The 21,809-nt window shown below is 41.4% G+C and overlaps 3 protein-coding genes across 3 annotated transcripts; all 3 read left to right on the top strand.

Annotated features, from left to right (window-relative positions):
• Positions 1-669: 669 nt before the first annotated feature.
• umps (uridine monophosphate synthetase) lies at positions 670-3,942 on the top strand. The gene is made up of 6 exons (XM_046360404.1): positions 670-908; positions 1,167-1,320; positions 1,487-2,173; positions 2,456-2,631; positions 2,885-2,999; positions 3,356-3,942. Exons 1-6 carry the CDS (start codon positions 759-761, stop codon positions 3,547-3,549), a joined length of 1,476 nt encoding a protein of 491 aa, XP_046216360.1. The 5' UTR covers positions 670-758; the 3' UTR covers positions 3,550-3,942.
• Positions 3,943-10,610: 6,668 nt separating this feature from the next.
• On the top strand, positions 10,611-13,364 carry LOC124016189 (beta-crystallin A2-like). The gene is made up of 5 exons (XM_046331765.1): positions 10,611-10,723; positions 11,022-11,208; positions 12,053-12,194; positions 12,456-12,598; positions 12,840-13,364. The coding sequence occupies exons 2-5, from the start codon at positions 11,051-11,053 to the stop codon at positions 12,985-12,987; spliced, it is 591 nt and encodes a 196-aa protein (XP_046187721.1). The 5' UTR covers positions 10,611-10,723; positions 11,022-11,050; the 3' UTR covers positions 12,988-13,364.
• Positions 13,365-18,054: 4,690 nt separating this feature from the next.
• LOC124042040 (protein FEV) lies at positions 18,055-21,491 on the top strand. The gene is made up of 3 exons (XM_046360324.1): positions 18,055-18,504; positions 18,987-19,058; positions 19,556-21,491. Exons 1-3 carry the CDS (start codon positions 18,456-18,458, stop codon positions 20,092-20,094), a joined length of 660 nt encoding a protein of 219 aa, XP_046216280.1. The 5' UTR covers positions 18,055-18,455; the 3' UTR covers positions 20,095-21,491.
• Positions 21,492-21,809: the final 318 nt, after the last annotated feature.

Raw genomic sequence — 21,809 nt, 5'->3', positions numbered from 1 at the left:
TAAAATGTGCAATTGGCTCATCATCATTAGGTTAATCCAGGTCTTTAACAGGTATGCCTGACCATCATTGTTTACATTGTGTCTTAGAAGTAAGTAATCACCTATAGGCCTACAGTGTATTGCATTGCAGTGAACAGGGAGTGGGTGGATATTTGGGATTTAGACATAGTCCCCCATGAAATAACACCATATCTAGATTCTACAGACCCTACTGAGAAAATTCCAACCCTTCTTCTACTTCGGCACCTAGAATAGTTCTCTCTATAAGCCAATATGTAATTTATAGGCACATATTGTATTGGGACCAATGGAGTGGGTTGGAGTAGAAAGTGTTACTGGGCATGTAGACCTCTGTCCCCCATGAAATAAAAACAATATATAGATTCTATAGACCCTAGTGAGTAGTCCCAACCCCACTTTTACTTCAGCACCTAGAATAGTTTTCTTTCTATAAGCCAGTATGTATTTCATTTACAGTGTATTGCATTGGGGGTATTTATTTGACCGAAATGTAATGGACATGTCACTTAAATATGAACAAATATTAATAATTGTTCGTGTTTAGACTGAAAAAAAGCATATATCATGACTAAATAAATACATGTTAATGACACGTTTATAATATTAAATTGTGGACCTTTATTTTGAAAATTCCGTGACCCGGAAACACTTTTTTAAGTGTCTGACGAGATGCCGCTTGACGAGTGAGACCGCTATCTAGCCTACTGATATATGCAAGCGGAGTTAAAACATTAAAAATGGAAAACGTCTGTCTTGAAAGTTTAATCTTAAAGTTGCATGATGTTCAGGCAGTGAAATTCGGAACGTTCACGCTGAAGAGTGGAATAACCTCGCCGATTTATTTTGATCTCAGAGTTATTGTTTCTTACCCAACTCTCATGAACCAGGTTGGTAAACACGTGTTTTCCATGGGGTGACCATAATGGGGTGCACGTTTTGGTTTTTGCTCTAGCACTATACAGCAGATTCAAATGACCAAAGCTTGATTACTAGGGCAAAAACCAAAACGTGTATCCCTTGGGGTCCCGAGGACTGAGTTTGAGAAACGCTGAACTATGCCTGTTCGGAGGTAATCAACACAAATTGTAAAATGTATGTTACGAGTTAGTTGACTTAAGTGTTTTGATGGGTTTGTTTGCCTTTAGGTGTCAAGTCTTCTTTATCAACGCGCCAAAGATGAGGACTTAAAATACAGCTCTGTGTGTGGAGTCCCATACACTGCTCTGCCCTTGGCTACAATCATCTGCTCCAATCACGAGCTGCCCATGCTCATCCGAAGAAAAGAAGCCAAAGACTATGGTGCGATTTCATGATGGTCAAATTTGATTGTTCTCTTTGAGTGTTTTTTATTTTAAGCATCCCATCGGTTCAGTCTACAGTTGGAGCTAGCAAGTCTAAATAGATTCCAGATCTCTCATATTAGACATCCATCATGGCCACAATATGTTACATGTCTTTATCCTAGGAACTAAGAAGATTATAGAGGGGACTATTCACCCTGGAGACACGTGTCTGATCATCGAGGATGTAGTGACCAGCGGCAGCAGCGTCATGGAGACGGCTCTGGTGCTCCAGGCGGAGGGTTTAAGGGTGACGGATGCCATCGTGTTGATGGACAGGGAGCAGGGCGGCGGGGCCATGCTGGCCAAGAGGGGCATCACGCTCCACTCCATCATCTCCATCTCCAAACTCCTCAACACCCTGTTTCAGGCAGAGCGCATCGACTCGCTCACGGCCCAGAGCGTGTGCAGGTTCATCCAGGAGAACAACACCTACAAGCCCTCTGGTGAGGAGGAGAAGAACAGCTCGCTTGCTGCCAAAAAGCCCTGCAAGCCGGCGGAGCTGAGCTATGGAGACAGGGCCCAGCTCCAGAATACACACCCTCTGGCCGCCCAGCTCCTCAGACTGATGGAAGAAAAGCAGACCAACCTGTGTGTGTCGGCGGACATGACAGGCTGCGAGGAGCTGCTGCAGCTGGCCGACTCTCTGGGGCCTCAGATGTGTGTGCTGAAGACCCACGTGGACATCCTTCGGGACTTCAGCCCAGCCTTCACCCAGTCCCTCAGGGACCTGGGCCTCAAACACAACTTCCTCATCTTTGAGGACCGCAAGTTTGCCGACATCGGGAACACGGTCAAGCACCAGTATGAAGGTGATTAGTGGGCGCACTCGTTTTGCATTGCTGTGTGCCCCTCGGTGGGTGGTGTTTTCACTTTAAATGTGCAAACTCTTCCCACCCAGGGCCCCAGGCTATGCAAAACTAACGCGCCCCGTGTTAAAATAGACACATTGTCCAACTCCAGCAAATAAGGGGCATTGTTGTACAGCAGTTGTCCCCTTAACCCTTTGAAACATGCTTTTCAATCTTAATTCATATCCGGTTGCTATTATTTCTAAGTCTTCTGACTGTTGTGTGTTTTCCTCTATTTCTCAGGTGGGCTCTACCAGATCTCCTCGTGGTCTCACATCGTTAATGCCCATGCGGTACCAGGCCCTGGGGTGGTGAAGGGGCTCAGTGCGGTGGGCCGCCCGCTGGACCGCGGCTGTGTCCTCATAGGTCAGATGAGCTCCCAGGGTTCCCTAGCAACAGGAGACTACACACAGGCTGTGGTAAGCAAAGCGCTCCAGCAAGAATTTCCTCAGAATGTCCTGTCCCTCTCTAACCTCCCACAGCTCTCTGCAATGTGTTAAAAATCAGGACACAGTGTCATCTTGCGGGGTCACCGTGAAAGCCGGTTTTACATTCTAGTATGTTTTAATAAGGGTGTTTGCATCGGACAAATTAACTGTAGTAATAGTTGGATTCCTTAATGTAATCCTTAATCTCTGTCATATGATTTGTTTTGTCTCTGTCATTCCATAGGTTAAAATGGCTGAGGAGCATTCTGAATTTGTTTTTGGGTTCATCTCTGGCGCCAAGATCAGCAACAAGCCTGAGTTTGTACACATGACTCCAGGGGTGCAGATGCAGTCAGGAGGTACCACACTCTATACCTGTTAACCACTTCATCCATCCTGTCCAGTGTTCTGTCATTTTCAGAATGTCCTGTTGTAAGCTCTCCTTGCCACTAGATGGTGCTAGTGTCCAATAAATGAAGACTGGGTCACTTACCTTGGTTGTCTGTATTGGCTCCCTATTACCAACAGTGCACTACTTTTGACTAGAGCCCTATGGGCAAAAGTAATGCACTATGTTGAGAATATAGTGCCATTTTCAATGCAGCCCTTTTTTTCATAGTTTTATTTTTTTTACCTCTTCAGCAACAAACTAGGGTGGTGTTTTCTTCAGCACCACACTGTTCATTGATCATAATCTTCATCCTTTCTGTTTCAGGAGATGGTCTGGGCCAGCAGTACTCCAGTCCTGATGATGTGATTTGTAAAAGAGGCTCTGACATCATCATCGTGGGCCGTGGTATCCTGGGGGCCTCTGATAGGGTGAAGGCTGCTGCAGAGTACAGAGAGGCAGGCTGGAACGCATACACCAAGAGACTCAACACATCTAGCCAAGGAGACGCTAAAGACTAGGGCTACATCCTAAGTGGCACATTATTCCATATATATTGCACTACTTTTGACCAGAGCCCTATGGGCCTTGGTCAAAAGTAGTGCACTATGTAGCGCATAGGGTGCCATTTGGATGCTGACAAGACTAGAGCAGACACCACATCGCTAATGTGAAACATGATTATTCCCTCCAACCAGCTGCTGAGACCTTTCTCTTAGCCACAACTAGTTACAAAACTTGCTAAATCAACTGAACTGCGACAATGCTATTTTAACCTTTGGCGACAGGGATATGTTTCAGTTTTTTTCCCATAGTGTTATTTTTATATAATCTAATTTGCCATTTTTTAAATGATTTGTGTTGACCAGTCATATGGAATTGTGAAAAGAATTAAATAAATACATTTGCTGTAATTATCAGTGTTCTTTGAAGTCTATAAACATTTTATCATGGGTGTTTTCTACAGATGAACAGATACAGATGGAAGACTGTCAAAAAGATTAATTTTACAAAACAAACCTTGGCATTGTGTATTAATTAATTGACATTGCAACAATCAATTGACTTGTTGACAACAATGTATTGGTGAACCAGTGAAGTCTTTGTCCCTCTGATTATTATTTGTGATGTGCCATCCAGGTGTAGGGTTTGCTGTATACCCTAGCCACTAATAAACCGTGAATATGCTGAGCTTGTTTCATTTTATATGGTATCTCAATCAATCAAACTTATTTATGAAGCCCTTTTTAAACCAGCCGATGTCACAAAGTGCTGTACAGAAACCCAGCCTAAAACCCCCAAACAGCAAGCAATGCAGGTGTGGAAGCGTCTGCATCTACATTTTACTTTGTGAAATCAAGCATAGTCTACATAAAACGCCAGTCTTTTCAACAGGCAAGCTCTGATGACGAGAAAAGGAACTAATTTGCAAGCCACATGATATGAAAATATGTGTAAATGACATGATGGGGAACAGAGCAGGGGGCAGGCAGGTGGGTTTTCTCCTACCTTCAACACAGGTAAATGAAGCCACCTTTGAATGTCCCATTCTCCACCGGTTCAGCTTGAGCACAAAGGTCAGCAAACCCTGCCATCTCATCGATTGGACCGAGCGCAAAACACGGTTGGTTTGCATAGAGAGGGAGGGTTGGCATAATAAAGAGCTAAACTCGTCTACGTCTGCTCTCCCTCCCCTTGGCTGTTGTGTCAATATTGGACCTGAGCAACGCACCGTGCGACAGGTGTCCACTGGAGAATCCTCTCTCTTTTTAAAACCCTGAAAAAAAGAGGGAGAGAGAAGATAAATGGAAGGATGGCCTACCATGCCAGGAGTATATATAGGCTACCTACAACGTGCCAGACGCATTCAGTGTTGCCTATAAGATGTACACAATGCGCAGGTATTACTGCTAGTGCGTTTTTATGTCTTCTCACTTTTAATTCTCCCGACAATAGAGAGGCAATGGTAAGTTTATGTCGGGAATAATGTGTATGTTGGATTAAATTGTGAATGACAATTTTACAGACAGGTAGGCTACATTTTCTTGTATTGGCATCAATGTTAACCTTTCCAGGTGTGTGGACGCAGCGAGAAATGGACAGTAATAACGTCGTCTGCAACTGCTTTTCCAAGACGGGATCATCATATTTCGTTTGATTTTCTGTATTTGCCTCACGTTGAGCCACACGCACAATACCTGAAGATGAAGTTTTGTTCGTTCGGCTCGCGTTAAGCAGGTACAGATTTTCTACAAAACAGAAGAGCAAGTTCATACTGCGACATGAAGTCGTTCTCATTTATGCTGCTGTATTTTCCTGTCACAAATACACACTTCGAACCCCGATTTTTTTGGGGCAACTGGACAAGTAAAAAACAAAAAGTATTCTCTTGATTTATATGGATAAAGTTATGTTACCATTTTTTTGTTTGTTCTCTCCATGGATTTTACTATGACTAGTTATTACACTTATATTGCCTAGTTATTTCCTTTTATTAAATACCATTAGGTTTTTTTTCTTTATTTATGGACATGCTGTAATGATGATATCCAACCAGGTAGCGCCAATAGTGTCATCATTATGTCAGAGTGCACCGGGAATCAGGGAGCTGGTCATTTCTTAATTGTAGTTGCCTTAATCATTAACCAGCCAAGTAACAGCCATCTGATATGGACCATCTGCTGGCTGGATCCTCAGCTGCCTGGGATCTGTACCTCTGAAGAGGCAAGGCTACTCTGTTAAATGAGCTATGAAATGCATAGGTGTCTGGACATTTATTCCAGTAAATGCAGAATGTAGCCTATAACAAACAGCTCATCATAAAAACACCACGTCATTCTCCATTGCTCATGCACTGTAAAACTTTTTGCATTTCAGTTAAGCACAGAGACATCATACACTATAGGCATATCACTGCTTTGCATACGTTTCAGAAACATCTATTTTCCACCTCCGACAGTATCATTTGTAGTGCCAGTTACCCCACCACACACACACCACTTCGATGAGATGATTAACACGTGTATCTGTATAGTTCCATTCTACTTTGAGCATAACTGCAGGTAGACATTTGCATATCCAATTTTCGTTGTATGAACGAGCCAATAAACAGCCTGGTAAAGGCTTTCCCATGTAATCATTTCTGCTCTCATGTTTCCCTACAAAGTTCCAGTAAATATTTGTTTAAAGTCAGTGTAAGGAGACCTCACAGCCCGTATTCTCATGCTAGTGACAGTTTATGCTGCAGTTACACCCTAAACCTCCAACATGACACTTCCTCAACTTACTCTACAGAGCAGTTATTGGCTCTGTAAAATATGTACACACAATATTATTTTGTCATTCCCTGGTGTCTCAGGCAAGTCTTCAATCTTTCAGTCTTTCATGGAGCAATATATGTTCTTATCATTTCATATCTGTTCTGTTTTATGGATAAACATGACTGGGACAAAATTACTTAACGAAAATGATTATTTGCCCTGTCTCAGCAACCTATAAAACTGTGTGGGATTCTCTCACAGATGCAAACCAATTGTGACTATTTCAATTCATTCTGACTATACAGATATAAAATCAACCTTCTCTTATCCTATTACATCATCTTGAGAGAATTATGTGTAAGATCAAATAAGCTCACCCCCCCCCCCCCCCATGGGCTATTATTATTTAGGTCTGTGGCTATCATAACACCCAGACAATTGTGTGTGTCTGTAGAAAAGCATGATTGCATTTGTGGTGCCTGTTCAACTGCTACCTGTTGCCTAAGTGGAGGACAAGTGTTGCCCTGTGGGCTGTGTGCTGTTTCAAATGACAGTTAAAGAGGTTGCTAATGAAATATGAAAATGCCTGGGGGGTTGTTTCTCTTGTAACTGCCTGGCTTTACCTAAGCAGTGGAGCACAGAGGCTGGGAGAAAGAGGGGGGAGAATCCAGGGCTCTGCAGCACCTCTCTGGGTGCGTCTGAAATGGCACCCTATTCCCTATATAGGGGACTACTTTTGTAGTCCACTATATAGGGAATAGAGTGCCATTTCGGAGGCACCCTGTCTTGACCTCGGGTAAATCCTGCCTGTCTGTTGCGGTTCACTCTGATGCAGAGCCAGAGCCATTCACAGAGCAGATGTCACCTGCCTGAGCTGTCATGGCCTGTTCAAATTTGTCCTTAGGAGGATTTGTTTCTATAGCAGCAGAGAGGGGAAAAACACACAGGGAGCAGGTCATTTGGTGGTGGTCTGCGTCTGCTCACTCACTGACTATTCAGGTAGCACCAACTCACGTTGAAGCAGAACACAAGACCTGTCCATTTACAACCTTATAGCAAAAAAATAGATATTTCTGATTCACATTGGACAATAAAGTTGTATTGTATGCCACTTATCTTCAGTTGAGTTGTGTCTCCTCAAGGCGATATTCTGAAGAAAGGTGCTGTAAGTGAATATTTGCACATGTTGGGATCAGTGTCTGATCAGGTATGCGTATGGATATGTCCTTGGTTCAAACATACACAAAACATTTCCATGACATAGACTGATCAGGTGAATCCAGGTGAAAGGCCTGATGCCTTGTGAATGTCACCTATTAAATCCACTTCGTTCAGTGTAGAAGGGGAGGAGACAGGTTAAAGAAGGCTTTTTAAGCATTGAGACAATTGAGATATGGATGGTGCATGTGTGGCACTCAGAGGGTGAATGGGCAAGTCAAAAGATGTAAGTGTCTTTGAACGGGGTAGAGTAGTCAGTGCCAGGTGCAATTGTTTGAGTCAAGGACTGCAACGCTGCTGCCCCCCCCCCCGCTCAACAGTTTCTGATGTGTATCAAGATCGGTCCACCACCCAAAGGACATCCAGCCACCTTGACACAACTGTGGGAAGCATTGGAGTCGACATGGGCCAGCATCCCTGTGGAACGCTTTTGACACCTTGTAGACTCCATGCTCCGGATAATTGAGGCTGTTCTGAGGGCAAAAGGGGTACAACTCAATGTATATTCTATAGCATTATCCATCATATTTTCTTGTTGTTTGAGTGGCTCACTTGAAAAAGAGACCTGGGTCTCAATGTTGACTCCGTGTATAAATACAAATCGAATAAATACAAAAATTTTTGAAGGGTAACCTGGAACTATGAATTTGTGGGCAATAGCAGCATCACTTCCTGACAATACATCAATGCTTACGCAACCTCCCTGACTAAGTCAGATAGGCACAGGGCTGGAGGGCTTTGTTACCATGGAGAAACTGGATCCTGAGAAACAGTCTGCCTCACTTACACCACACAGTTATCACACGTACACATGTTGCCCTATAGAGGGGCATTGATTTAAAAAATAAATGAAGGGGGATAATTGTGATAGCTAAAGTTGTCTCTAGCCTGGTTCATCTCACATCACTCTATGGTTTATTAGCCGAAACGTGTAAGATACAATGAATGGATACGAGAAAATGCTGTGAGGGAGAAAAAAAACAGATGTTCAAACAATGTTGTTTGCTCTGGTTGCTGCCTGGTTGACTGGTTCTTCTAACCTGCACCTCCGCCAACTGTTTGCAGGTTGGCTACTCAGGATGGCAAACATAGTGCCAGCATTGCTAAATGAAGTGGTCAACCTGTCAAAGTGCAGTGGACCATAGATTGACATTTCTATGCGTTCTCTCTTTTTATCCAACACAAATAATATATTAAATAGTATCTATAATATCTGAAATAAAATATAAAGGTATTTGTAGCCAGAGTCAAATTAATATAGACTTGCCAACACTTTTCCAATGCACAATAAGTGTTATTGTGAAAAGCATCTGATATGATCATATTTCACAGGTTCCATTTCATTTAAAAACATAGAAATGGTACAACCGATCATTTAAAAGTTTCATGAGCAATATCCCCTCTATCGGAGACCCGTGAGACCAGAGCAGAAGAATAGACTAGCTTACTCCTTTCCTACTACTGCTGTAAAGGAGATAAAGATTCAAAGTAGAGTTCTGAGTTCTGAGCCTTTACTGTAGGCCCTATGTGTCAGATGCAAATAGGGACAGCTGAATTTCCAAGTGAAATTAGGCTTCAGCTGATGAGCTGACAAATCTAATCTATCCAATGGGGGATCAAAGGCCAGCAGATGGGTGACTACTGCTCTGTCACCATGTCCACCTGCCCCAGGGCAAACAAGGCCACACAGGTAAGACAGAACAATGAACCCACCCCACTCAAAGGGGCTGCTGTACACACAAGAAATGAAGCATATAGGCACACACACGTGGCCACACACGGAGACAACAGAAAAGGGTATAACTACCATAAAAACACATTTACAGAGGACCCATCCAAGTCTGAAGTCTGATTACTTTCAATTTCCATCAGCAAGTATATTTAAGTCTACCACAGCTTTGGGGTCAATTCCATTTCAATCCAGTCAATTCAGGAAGTAAACTGAAATTCAAAATGTCCAAGTCTCATTCCCGATCGGCACCCTATCCCTTAGTGCGCTACTTTTGACCAGTGCCACAAGGCTCTGGTCAAAAGTAGCGCACTAAGGGATAGGGTGGCATTTGGGTGGCATTTGGGACGCCCCCCAGGAGTTAGGCCAACAACCTTCTAAAGCCCTCACCTAGTTAATTTGTTCATGAAAATACAATACTATTATGCACAGACTTCTCTTCCTATTATAACGTCACCTGACCATACCATATGTCTCTATGATATGTTGCCTCACTTCAAATGTGTCATCGTCATATTTACAGCCTATTATCACCTGTCGCTGTAATGAACTGTTGTGCCACGAGATGTCACTGCAGGCAGGTATTATTGCAAGTTGACTGACATGACTAGGTTCCATTTGTATTATTATACTAAGAATCCAGATCATGAAGTAACACTGCACTATCCAAGCGCCTCCTTAAATAAAACATGATACACATTTGTAAGTCAACCATCCGTATTGATGAGAAGATCCACAGATCCACATTCCACTTTGCATTCATAAGCTCCACAAAGGCACAGAAACTATTCGGACCCATTGACAACTCAGCAACTGAAAAACACTGACGTCATAGAACAATCTGCATTGTAAATGGACGAGAACTGAGTGCCTCCAGGAACATGTCAGAATCCTTTCTCACGTTCCTGTCAATTAATATGACGAGAATAGATTTAGCGTGAACAACAATAGGTATCAAAAGGGTTATACATTTCAAATGCTCTCTTTCAACCACATGAAGTATAAACATGATCCAACATGAAAGAATATGAATTATTCCTGAAAAGAAAATCTGCCTGTTTCTCATTTTGTTTCCAATGAGAGATGACAGTGGTGCCATGTTGGGTGCTGTGCGGTGGCATGGGTAGAGGCAACCACACATTTGTGCCCTTGTACCCACCTCTGGGGTTAATCTCTAAGAATTCTGCCATTATCCCCAATTTCCAATCAAACTGTCGTGTCAGTGTGTTGCTATTGTGGCCGGGTTCATCAGGAAGGCACAGGCTCTGGGTGCAATTTTGATGAGTCAGTGGATCTAAGCTTCCCACAATAGGCCTCTGGAGCCTCCACAATGGTGTGGACTAATGCACGCTTTCAGCCTGCCGCTGCTGAGTATGCAAGGCTTGTGCGAAAGCGGCAGTAAACGAGGGGCTTGGTAGTATAAAAACAGAAGTGAGGGCCTAGGACTCGACATTGTTACACTGGATCTGTTCCACCTCAGTACTCTCTGTAAGTATTCACACTACCTAGGTAGAATGTGAACATCTGATTCCTGTGCATCGGCGTGCCAACCAGTGGGATTGATTACATCCAGTATGGGAGATATATATTTGATATTTGTATCTGATATTTCCCCAGTGCAAACTGAGAGCTCAACTCATTCAACATGAGTTGTTTGGTGCTTCGCACCTTGCTCGGGAATCAATGTTCACTTTCATGTATAGCTAGCTACCAGAGAACCCAGAGTGAAGCTCTCCATTTTAGCCTAGTTTCCTCATCTCTGGTCTTCCTTGTCCCCCTTTGGTAGAGAGCAACCTCACGGTGGAAGTAGCAGCCATGAACACTCAGCAGATGGAGCAGATGGGCCAGTTCAAGATCACTGTCTGGGAGGAGGAGAACTTCCAGGGAAAGCGTTGTGAGTTCCTGCTGGAGTGTCAGAACATCATGGAGAGGGGATTCCAAAAGATCCGCTCCATCAAGGTCGAGAACGGACCGTAAGTCTCTCTTTGGATGTCTACACCAGCCTAAAACAGAGGAGCTGTACTACATTACTGGTAGAGTAGTAATGTAGTATTACGATATTAGATCCATGGTTGTTGTTTGGTCAATCAATGGTATTGAGGATTTTTAGCTCATAGGTTGTGTTTGAGTAGAAAGTGAGAAATATGGTCATTGTAACATTCATTTCTAGCCTTAGTTCCTCTCAGAAGTTAATGTATACTTGAATATTATACTCTACAATTGCAGTTGTACTGTACTGTTGTGAACCTGCCCTCAGATGATAAGCAAAGCTTGGTATGACAATGCTACGTTTCGTTATCATTATCATGTCCACTCAACACTTGATAGCCTGATTTGGGAAATCTGTGTGCAATATAGTTTATGTATCATTTTCACATGGGTTGGACCAAATATTATCGCTGAATGCAATACATGAGCTAATCGATGTGTGCTCGTTATTAACCTTAAATGTAGCTCGTTGTTTTGTTTCTGTCAGTCTAAGTAGACTACTGTTGTAATCTCCATTGAGTCCCAGCTGCCGGGCCTTGTGTTCTGTTCAAGCGGCTGACTGGCGATCTGATAATGGTCCAAAGGCGCAGCATGTGGTGTTTGCTTTGGCCCTTTGTCCTGTAATCAACACAGCGCTCTGTGCCATGGGGCGTTGCACTTTTGTGAACTAACCTGGCACTCCATTTTCTCTCTCTCTCTCTCTCTCTCTCTCTCTCTCTCTCTCTCTCTCTCTCTCTCTCTCTCTCTCTCTCTCTCTCTCTCTCTTTTTTTCTTTCTTTCTTTCTCTCTTTCTTTCTGATTGCCTCTTTCCCCCTGCCTGTCGTTTAGCTGGGTGGGTTTTGAGTATCCTGAGTTCCAGGGCCAGCAGTTCATCCTTGAGAAGGGAGACTACCCCCGTTACGAGGCTTGGAGCGGAAACAGCAGTTACAGGACCGAACACATGCTGTCCTTCAGACCTATTAAGTGTGCTGTAAGTTCCCCCCACACAAATGTCATTTCAAGGATAAAGAAAACGCCCATCTAAAGCATATTTCGGAATGAAGCACAGTAATAGTAATCATGTTTTAGGTTAAGGTTAATATATTCACAGATGATGCTTGTGTTTATATTTGATCATGGTACAATCATACCACAATTTTCAAATCCATCCGTTTTGGATTTTCCCAAAAATCTCTAAAATATGATGAGGCCATATGAAAACGAATCAAGGCTCCTGCACCTCTATCAACAGAACCACAGTGACAGCAAGGTGACTCTGTACGAGTGTGAAGACTTCCAGGGGCGCAAGTTCGAGATGTGCGATGACTACCCCTCTCTACAGGCTATGGGCTGGTGCAGCAAGGAGGTGCCCTCAATTAAGGTCAACTCTGGAGCGTGAGTCTTTACTTATTCCTGTAACCTATGTATTCTTCCGTTACAAACACTCTAGGCTCTGATATGTAGACTACATTGACAAAGACATAATCACCCAAGACGATTGGTTTTGTACATTTCATAACAGCTTCGGACTGCACCCGGTCACATGTTACCTACATAGCAGCCTCATATAGTTTGTGTGATAAGAGTCCCATTAGAAAAATGATCAAGTGAAAGACATGTGCCCTTCTCTTCACAGCTGGGTGGCCTATCAGTTCCCCGGTTACCGTGGCTACCAGTACATCCTGGAGAGAGACAGACACCAGGGAGAGTACAGACACTACAATGAGTACAGCACCCAGGCTCACACCAACCAGGTCCAGTCTATCCGCAGAATCCAGCACTAAGTCCACTTGACACTATCCTCCAGCGGCTACCATGTACCGACCATGACATATATTAAAAATAGGCAATAAAGGCTTTATTCAAACTACGGAAACAGAGTGCTTGTGGCAATTCCTTGCTTTAAAAAATAAAACGGACTCTTGATCAGGACATATTGCTAGCTATCTAGCTGTTTAAAAGCCCGTGGTAGAGTCTTAACAACCCATTGCCACAGTTGCTAGCTGTATACTCCAACACAAGTGAATCACAAAGGCATTTCATGACCTGACAAATACATCAATACATAAACCAGGGTAAATACCACCTTTCTGTTAGGATAGGATGTATATTGTTCTTGTCAGATTGTATCTTATTTCCAATAAACAAAAGCAAGAGATCACTATTGTTTCCACCATTTGTTATTGCAATGTTGTGTTTTGTCGTAGCCTACCATGAAGCCTATACAAAAAAGAGGGGTTGGGGGCTAAACTGGGGCGTCAAAGGACCACCTTTCTTTTACTGTGACAACAATCAAAAGAGCCATAAAACTTTACCAAGCGAAATCAACAATATATGCCACATACATGCCCCTGGAGGCAATGGATCGACCCCCAGTTACGACACTCACTTTCTCTGACATATCAATTCAATTCAATTCAATTCAAGGGCTTTATTGGCATGGGAAACATGTGTTAACATTGCCAAAGCAAGTGAGGTAGATAATATATAAAGTGAATATATAAAGTGAAAAACAATAAAAATTAACAGTAAACATTACACATACAGAAGTTTCAAAACAATAAAGACATTACAAATGTCATATTATATATATACAGTGTTTTAACAATGTACAAATGGTTAAAGGACACAAGATAAAATAAATAAGCATAAATATGGGTTGTATTTACAATGGTGTTTGTTCTTCACTGGTTGCCCTTTTCTCGTGGCAACAGGTCACAAATCTTGCTGCTGTGATGGCACACTGTGGAATTTCACCCAGTCGATATGGGAGTTTTTCAAAATTGGATTTGTTTTCGAATTCTTTGTGGATCTGTGTAATCTGAGGGAAATATGTCTCTCTAATATGGTCATACATTGAGCAGGAGGTTAGGAAGTGCAGCTCAGTTTCCACCTCATTTTGTGGGCAGTGAGCACATAGCCTGTCTTCTCTTGAGAGCCATGTCTGCCTACGGCGGCCTTTCTCAATAGCAAGGCTATGCTCACTGAGTCTGTACATAGTCAAAGCTTTCCTTAATTTAGGGTCAGTCACAGTGGTCAGGTATTCCGCCGCTGTGTACTCTCTGTGTAGGGCCAAATAGCATTCTAGTTTGCTCTGTTTTTTTTGTTAATTCTTTCCAATGTGTCAAGTAATTATCTTTTTGTTTTCTCATGATTTGGTTGGGTCTAATTGTGCTGTTGTCCTGGGACTCTGTAGGGTGTGTTTGTGTTTGTGAACAGAGCCCCAGGACCAGCTTGCTTAGGGGACTCTTCTCCAGTTTCATCTCTCTGTAGGTGATGGCTTTGTTATGGAAGGTTTGGGAATCGCTTCCTTTTAGGCGGTTATAGAATTTAACAGCTCTTTTCTGGATTTTGATAATTAGTGGGTATCGGCCTAATTCTGCTCTGCATGCATTATTTGGTGTTCTACATCCCTCTCTGCCCTAAAGGTAGGCTATCAATAAAACGTCAAAATACCTTTCAAATATGTTTTTTTTAAAGAACAAAGAAATAAACAATATGTTTCTGTGCTTACGCCTTGAAATAACATACACTACATGCCCAAAAGTATATAGACACCCCTTCAAATGAGTGGATTCGGCTATTTCAGCCACACCCATTGCTGACAGGTGTATAAAATCGAGCACACAGCCATACAATCTCCATAGACAAACACAGGCAGTAGAATGTCCCATACTAAAGCGCTCAGTGACATTCAATGTGGCACATTCATAGGATGCCACCTTTCCAACAAGTCAGTTCGTCAAATGTCTGCCCTGCTAGAGCTGCCTCAGTCAACTGTAAGTGCTGTTATTGTGAAGTGGAAACATGTAGGAGCAACAACGGCTTGTGTGGTAGGCCACACAAGCTCACAGAAATGGATCGCCAAGTCCTGAAGTGCAGAGCACATACAAATAATCTATCCTTGGTTGCAACACTCACTACTGAGTTCCTAAATACCTCTGGAATCAACGTCAGTAGAAGACCTGTTCGCCGGGAGCTTCATGAAATGGGTTTCCATGGCCAAGCAGCCGCACATCACCACGAGCAATGCCAAGCGCAGGTTGGAGTGGTGTAAAGCTCCCCACCATTGGACTCTGAAGAAGTGGAAATTGTCTGGAGCGATGAATCACGCTTTCACCATCTGGCAGTCCGACAGACGAATCTGGGCTTGGCAGATGCCAGGAGAAACGCTACCTGCCCCAATGCATAGTGCCAACTGTAAAGTTTGGTGAAGGAGGAATAATGGTCTGGGGCTGTTTTTCAGGGTTTGGGCTAGGCCCCTTAGTTCCAGTAAAGGGGAAATCGTAATGCTACAGCATACAATGACATTCTAAACGATTCTGTGCTTCCAACTTTGTGGCAACAGTTTGGGGAAGGCCCTTTCCTGTTTCAGCATGACAATACCCCTGTGCACACTGCATGGTCCATACAAAAATGGTTTGTCTAGATCAGTGTGGAAGAACTTGACTGGCCTGCACAGAGCCCTGACCTCAACCCCATCGAACACCTTTGGGATGAATTGGAACGCAGACTGCGAGCCAGGCCTAATTGCCCAACATCAGTGCCCGACCTCACCAATGCTCTTGTGGCTGAATGGAAGCAAGTTCCCGCAGCTATTTTCCAAATTCTAGTGGAAAGACTTGCCAGAAGAGTGGAGGCTTTTATAGCAGCAAAGGGGGGGGACCAACTCCATATTAATGCCCATAATTAATGCCCATATGAATGAATGAAGGCAGAAGGCTTTTAATCTGAAATGAAGTAGGCTTCTCTCCAAACCTGGCCCAAGGCGACTAACATGCAGCCAGACAATGTGAGTTGTCCAAGGTGCTGACCACTGCAGCCATGACAAACTAATTTAAGACCAAATAAACTATTTAAATTGGGGGATAGCCCCGCTATGTAGGGTCAGGCTATCGTTGAGACTGCCATTGCATGATAAGGCTAACACATTTGCCAAGTTGTGTATAATACATGCATGTTTTCTTGAACCGGATTATGTTTTAAATCACACTTGCTACATCCTTATTGAATGTTTGTTTGCTGTGTCGTCTGACAGTTCAGGTCCAGGACATTCAATTCCGCGTTAGCCTACACACCCAGAGACTTGCTCATGAACCGCAGACCGGTAAAAGACACAGGCCCACACCCAGTCCAGGATCTTTTAATAAATGTTCAACTATACACACCTTTCCCAAATACACATTTCTATCCCGACTGATTAAAACGGCCGCACAGTGCAGAGGAGCTTGGCAGTCGTTTCGGATGGTGGGGGAATAGGTTAGGCCAGTGTTGCTTGTGTTTCAATCCCGAAAAACTGGTAAGTCCAACGATGAGTAAGAGAAGATATAAATAGTTTTTAGGTAGCCTTAGCACTCTCTTTGCCTGTGAACGAGTTGGGAATTATTTTAAATGCAGGAGGCACTGCACTTGTCTTGGCTTCTCACCATCGATTTACTGTGCGCACATAGGAATGGTCTCATTTTGTAATCAGATGTATACAATTGTATAGGTATTTCTGTGGGATTGCTTTACAGTCAATATACTTTATCTAAAGTGTTATTGAAGGGTGGAATCCTAATTTGAGATTCGTGCATAACTACCACCACTGACAATATGATTTTGCGCACATGTGTCAAATTATGATTCGAAGAGTTTTAGAGCCTATCGTTTGTTTGAATTGACAAATATTTATTTGAAACTATAAGCACATTATAAGGACATCAAAACTGGAACTATAACTTGGAACACACCAGAACGGGACAATAATATTTCATTCAAACCTTTCGAAAATGATCTAGCATTCGAGGCTTGTTTTAAGTTGCCTGCGACCTGTTTAAAGACTCAGGCAGCTAAAGCAAGTCTGGGACGCCAGACACAACTCTTCTGAGAGCAGCAGCAGCGGAACGCGTGGAGAGAGAGGCGTGGTGGGGACGTGGAATATTATCGCCTACTCCATGAGTGACATACATACTCTCTGGTCTCATATCGTTTGCTCCTGTTATCTTTGCCCTAGACAACTATGACTTGATAACACATTTTCGTGAAAATATTACATTTGCATCAATACATGTTGATTTACAAGAAATGTAATATGTTGTGTTTATTATGTGCATTTAATTATTGTCCGGTGTTGTGATTAGAAATACGTATTATGAAGTTGGTAAAAGTAGCATAAAACGTCTACAAAATCTACAATTTGCTGTACATTTAGCATGTCCATGGCATATGACAGCTAATAAAGTGTTTGCCTTAAATACTGTCATTCCCTTTTTATTACACTTACTCACTGCATATTTTCACAGCTGATCTCATTAATGTTATCTGCCCACAGTGTATTTTTCTTCATATTCCCAAGGCTAGGACTAGGCCACGTTTATATGGATACAGTTATTGTATTTCAAGGAAAATCTTAATAAAGAAAATGCATTGTCATTATTCTGAAAATACTTATTATTATTTCTTATTAGTATACGGAGCCTCAGTATTATTAGGCCTATTCATGATAATGGGTATGGCTCTGAGTATGATTAGGATTCCTTATATTATTATTACTAGGCCTATTGTTGTTATTATTATTTGTAGGCCTATTGTTGTTATTGTTATGCTATTATTAGACTAATGGGCTTTTGTGGATCATGGATGGGGTCTTGGGAGGTAGCTTGGACGCTCAGGATTGCTTTTGATTAAAAGAGAATTGTTCTCTTGTGGCTTTACATCGATAAACATAATTTAAGATATTGTTTTAGATTTAGCCTCATTACAATCCGATTGTATATAGCCTTATGCCTATAAACATAAGGTCGGTGATACATTTTTTCTTGTTTTCCCAGGTGCATTGAGGCGTGTTTTTAAGGTCAATATTATTTTCATACATGAAATAGGCCTCTGTGTTTGCAAAGAGGTAAAGAGGCGGAAAAGAGAGGGGATCTGAACTGGTTTTCCATGTCAAACACTTCAATTCTCCATAGAAACTCTGATCTTAACGCGGAAACTTTATTAAACCCTGATGGTGGATTGATAAGACCGAATTTCTCTCGGATCTTTTTATTGTGGAGACCGGGGAGAGATGACAGAGGCAAATTGCTCTTTTAATTAAAGCAATGCACCAGAGGAAATTGCTGTCTGAATATTGTCTCCGAGATGGGGTTTGTGACAGTTGCCTGGAAACTTCAATCTGTCCCACATTTATTCCAGATCACAGTTATGAGATAAAGTTTAATAAAAATCTTTGCCCGAATGAAATCCAACCCTTTCTTGAACAACAGCTACAATGAGACAGAACTGCGGAGGAAACCTTATGTTTAACATGTATCTCTCAGGTTCGTGCTTTTGTACGTGACATTGAAAATATTATTTATTTATAGGCTATTCAGATGAGGGAAATCGTCTTTATTCCTTCGGTAGTGATTCTGCTTCTAGCTAGCGATTGCTCTGCCTTTTCAATCTGTAACCTGTCTCCTCTTTTGTCGGAAATCGGATATCCTCTTTCCTGAACGCGTTTCCTGGCTTCAGCCGTAAAGCTTGGAGGAAAAAAACTACAAATATTAGAAAACCGAGCATTAGTTAGAGACTAGATTATAAAATGAAACCATAGGTTTTTAAGGCTTTTTATAATATTTTCAATCTGAAGATAGATATTTCAACGTGGAATAAGGATATATTTTGCAGAATTGTATAATGTTTCATTGTATTTTAACATAATTTTGCAATGAAAACTTATTTTACATTAATATATGCTATATTTTCAAAAAATATTGGTTTAATAACATATTTATTTGTGTTAATGACCGGTCTATTGCAGATCCAACAGAAAATCTGTTGAAAGAAAGCAAAGGTGCATCCTGGAGTCCCATAAACACAGGAGTGCAAAAAGGTAAGAAATTGTTTAAATGTTGTATTTATTATATGCATCCCAACCCAACATTGTAGTTATTCAGAGCATTTTAAATAATTTATATAAGCGTTTACCTTTTAATAATTGTAATAATCTACCGTCCATAGAAACACTGACATTGATTTGATTAGAGATAATTAATCACATGAAAGAAAATGATAACACGCTTAAAAAGGGGTTCTACAAGAGTGGACAATAAATACGTAATTGGGTTGTTTGTGAACTAGGCACATTTTTTTGACACATCATTTTCTTTCTTGCTTTTGTAATTGTAAGACATAGACATCGAGGAAATTGAACCAAATTATTGTCCAACTACTGCTAGGTTATCGACATGTTAATTGTATGCGTAATTGTACACTTATTTTGGAAATAAAGTTAAATACATTTTTCAAATAGCCTATCAAAGGATGAATGCTTATTTTCCTGTATTGTCACCGTCACACATGTGTACTATTATGTGTTATTTTGATTAGGCAGTGGACAGATTCAGCTATGGCAGTTTCTCCTCGAACTCCTGTCAGACAGCGCCAACATGTCCTGCATCGCCTGGGAAGGGACGAATGGAGAATTCAAGCTAATTGAACCAGATGAGGTGGCCCGGCGATGGGGCGAGCGCAAAAGCAAGCCCAACATGAACTACGACAAACTCAGCCGCGCATTGCGGTACTACTATGACAAAAACATCATGACAAAGGTCCATGGGAAGCGATATGCTTACAAGTTCGACTTTCACGGGTTGGCTCAGGTTTGTCAACCCTCATCAACAGAGCAAGCTCTTTATAAATTCCAGAGTAATTTTGCCCCCATTCCCTTTTCGGGGATTTCAAAGCTAAACCTGGTTGGTCCAGGCGTCGGTTCGTCTGGATTCTCTTATTGGCCGGGGTCGCCACCGACTCTCTACCACAGTCACAACCTCCAACCGCCGGGACCGTTTGGCTCTGTGTCTGCCTCGCACATCAGCTGCGTCAACAACATCAACAACCTGAATAATATCAATAACCACTACAATTGACTCCTATTAACTCTACCAATAACGTTGTTAAAAAAGGCCTAATCATAATTCACAATGGTAGCTGAAGGCGCGCGCCTTTTTAAATTAGGTCTCTGAATTATGATTTTTCCTCTTGTGGACCAACATTTTTTTTTTTAAATCCTCAATAAATGGGTCTATGGGAAAATCATGAATCATTTATGGAAAGTTAAAAATATAAACACATGCTTTTTAAAAAAAGATATGAAGCCTATATCAACCAAAATCTAGATTAAGAACCATTGCCTTTACCTATTTTTCTCTCGTTGATAAGACATTACGAAAACGTTCTCGAACGTTGCTGATATAAATACTACAAATAGACCAGACGTAATTTCCTTATTCTACATGTCAGAGATGCATGTTTTCGCTACCCCGAGGTTGCAAAACGATGCGTCCTGCTGAACGCATTCCTGGTGTCTTGCAAGAGATTGTCTGGCTTCTAGCGCCTCCAGGTGGCTATTAATTCGGCATATAAATACTGATTTGATCTCAAATAAGCTTGCAGTGTACTTTTCAATGTAGAGATATTACTGCGACTCTAAAAACATTATGGAGATACAGATATATCGTCACTTTAAATAGCCTTCATTATGTAGATGTAGCCTACACAGGCAGTTTACAATGCAGTGCAGGTGTCTACTAGATTACGACAACAAAAGGGGTTGCCTTTTCGTTTTCATACGTTTTCTTTATAGCCTATTTTTACATTTGACACACAGATTCGACATTTTTATGCACGGAAAAAAATACATAGATTGTTCGATTAACACTTAAAGCCTCTTAGAAATGATCTTTGAAATTGTAGGCTAATTTTTCCGAAAAGCTATATCCACCGATTTTTCACATTTGTGTTTTTCATCGGAAATGATTGTTTCTGGGTACCTTAATTTATGTGTAAAATAGTACTGTTCTCAGATTTTCTTGTGTATGATTATTATACTTTTTTTGCAAAATGTTATACATCCATTGTTTAGCTGGAATGGAATGTTCATATCCTGTCAAATGGAAAATGTAGGCTAATTGTTTTAGATACAGATCTCATATTACTGTATGAAAAAAAGTTGATTTAAAAAATATGTATGTTGTGCCCTAAATGTATAATTTGTACATTTATTTATACACATTTTTGTTACTTGTTACATTTGACTCTGTAAAACCTAGCAGTACTACCTATTTCCCTGAGAGTGAGGCGCATATGTAGCATTTTGAAAAACACGTAATTATTTGTCTCTGAAATGAAACCATCAAGTGATAGATTTTAAACAAATACATATCTGTCATTGAACAACCCCATGCCATGATTAGATATAGTGGGGGAAAAAAACCACTAACCTCTTTCATAATTTGTTTAAACAATAAAAGCTAATTTACCAACATTTCTGAAAATGGGTAGGTCTATATAACGTTTTGGAATTAAACTCTTCACGTGTACCTATTCCATTACATCTTATTCGTTCTCTTGTTGTTAGCCTACTGTAGCCTTTAAACATGAACATGTTATTGAATAAGTCGAGTGTCATTTGTACAGTGGTGGATTGTCATTTGTTAAGGTTTAGGCATGCATGCTATTAGGCCTATTGTAGCCTAGATTTGTGACATTTTGTGAATTTAGCATGTTATTTTATATGCATTTTATTTTTGCAGAATTATCACAGAATGTATGAAAATGTGCACAATACCATCATTATCCTCAT

The sequence above is a fragment of the Oncorhynchus gorbuscha genome, linkage group LG01 (genome assembly GCF_021184085.1).
Source record: "Oncorhynchus gorbuscha isolate QuinsamMale2020 ecotype Even-year linkage group LG01, OgorEven_v1.0, whole genome shotgun sequence".
NCBI lineage: Eukaryota > Metazoa > Chordata > Actinopteri > Salmoniformes > Salmonidae > Oncorhynchus > Oncorhynchus gorbuscha.
The sequence above is the reverse complement of the archived record's forward strand: the minus strand, read 5'-3'. Positions and strand labels throughout refer to the sequence as shown.

Bases quoted from the DNA above. Each gene is read 5' to 3' on its own strand.
- LOC124042040 (XM_046360324.1), top strand. From the start codon at position 18,456: ATGAGACAGAACTGCGGAGGAAACCTTATGTTTAACATGTATCTCTCA. The intron at 18,505-18,986 runs GTTCGTGCTTTT...GGTCTATTGCAG, and splicing joins GTTTAACATGTATCTCTCAG to ATCCAACAGAAAATCTGTTG. The intron at 19,059-19,555 runs GTAAGAAATTGT...TATTTTGATTAG, and splicing joins AAACACAGGAGTGCAAAAAG to GCAGTGGACAGATTCAGCTA.
- umps (XM_046360404.1), top strand. From the start codon at position 759: ATGGAAAACGTCTGTCTTGAAAGTTTAATCTTAAAGTTGCATGATGTT. The intron at 909-1,166 runs GTTGGTAAACAC...GTTTGCCTTTAG, and splicing joins ACCCAACTCTCATGAACCAG to GTGTCAAGTCTTCTTTATCA. The intron at 3,000-3,355 runs GTACCACACTCT...TTTCTGTTTCAG, and splicing joins GGTGCAGATGCAGTCAGGAG to GAGATGGTCTGGGCCAGCAG.
- LOC124016189 (XM_046331765.1), top strand. From the start codon at position 11,051: ATGAACACTCAGCAGATGGAGCAGATGGGCCAGTTCAAGATCACTGTC. The intron at 12,195-12,455 runs GTAAGTTCCCCC...CTCTATCAACAG, and splicing joins TCAGACCTATTAAGTGTGCT to AACCACAGTGACAGCAAGGT. The intron at 12,599-12,839 runs GTGAGTCTTTAC...TTCTCTTCACAG, and splicing joins ATTAAGGTCAACTCTGGAGC to CTGGGTGGCCTATCAGTTCC.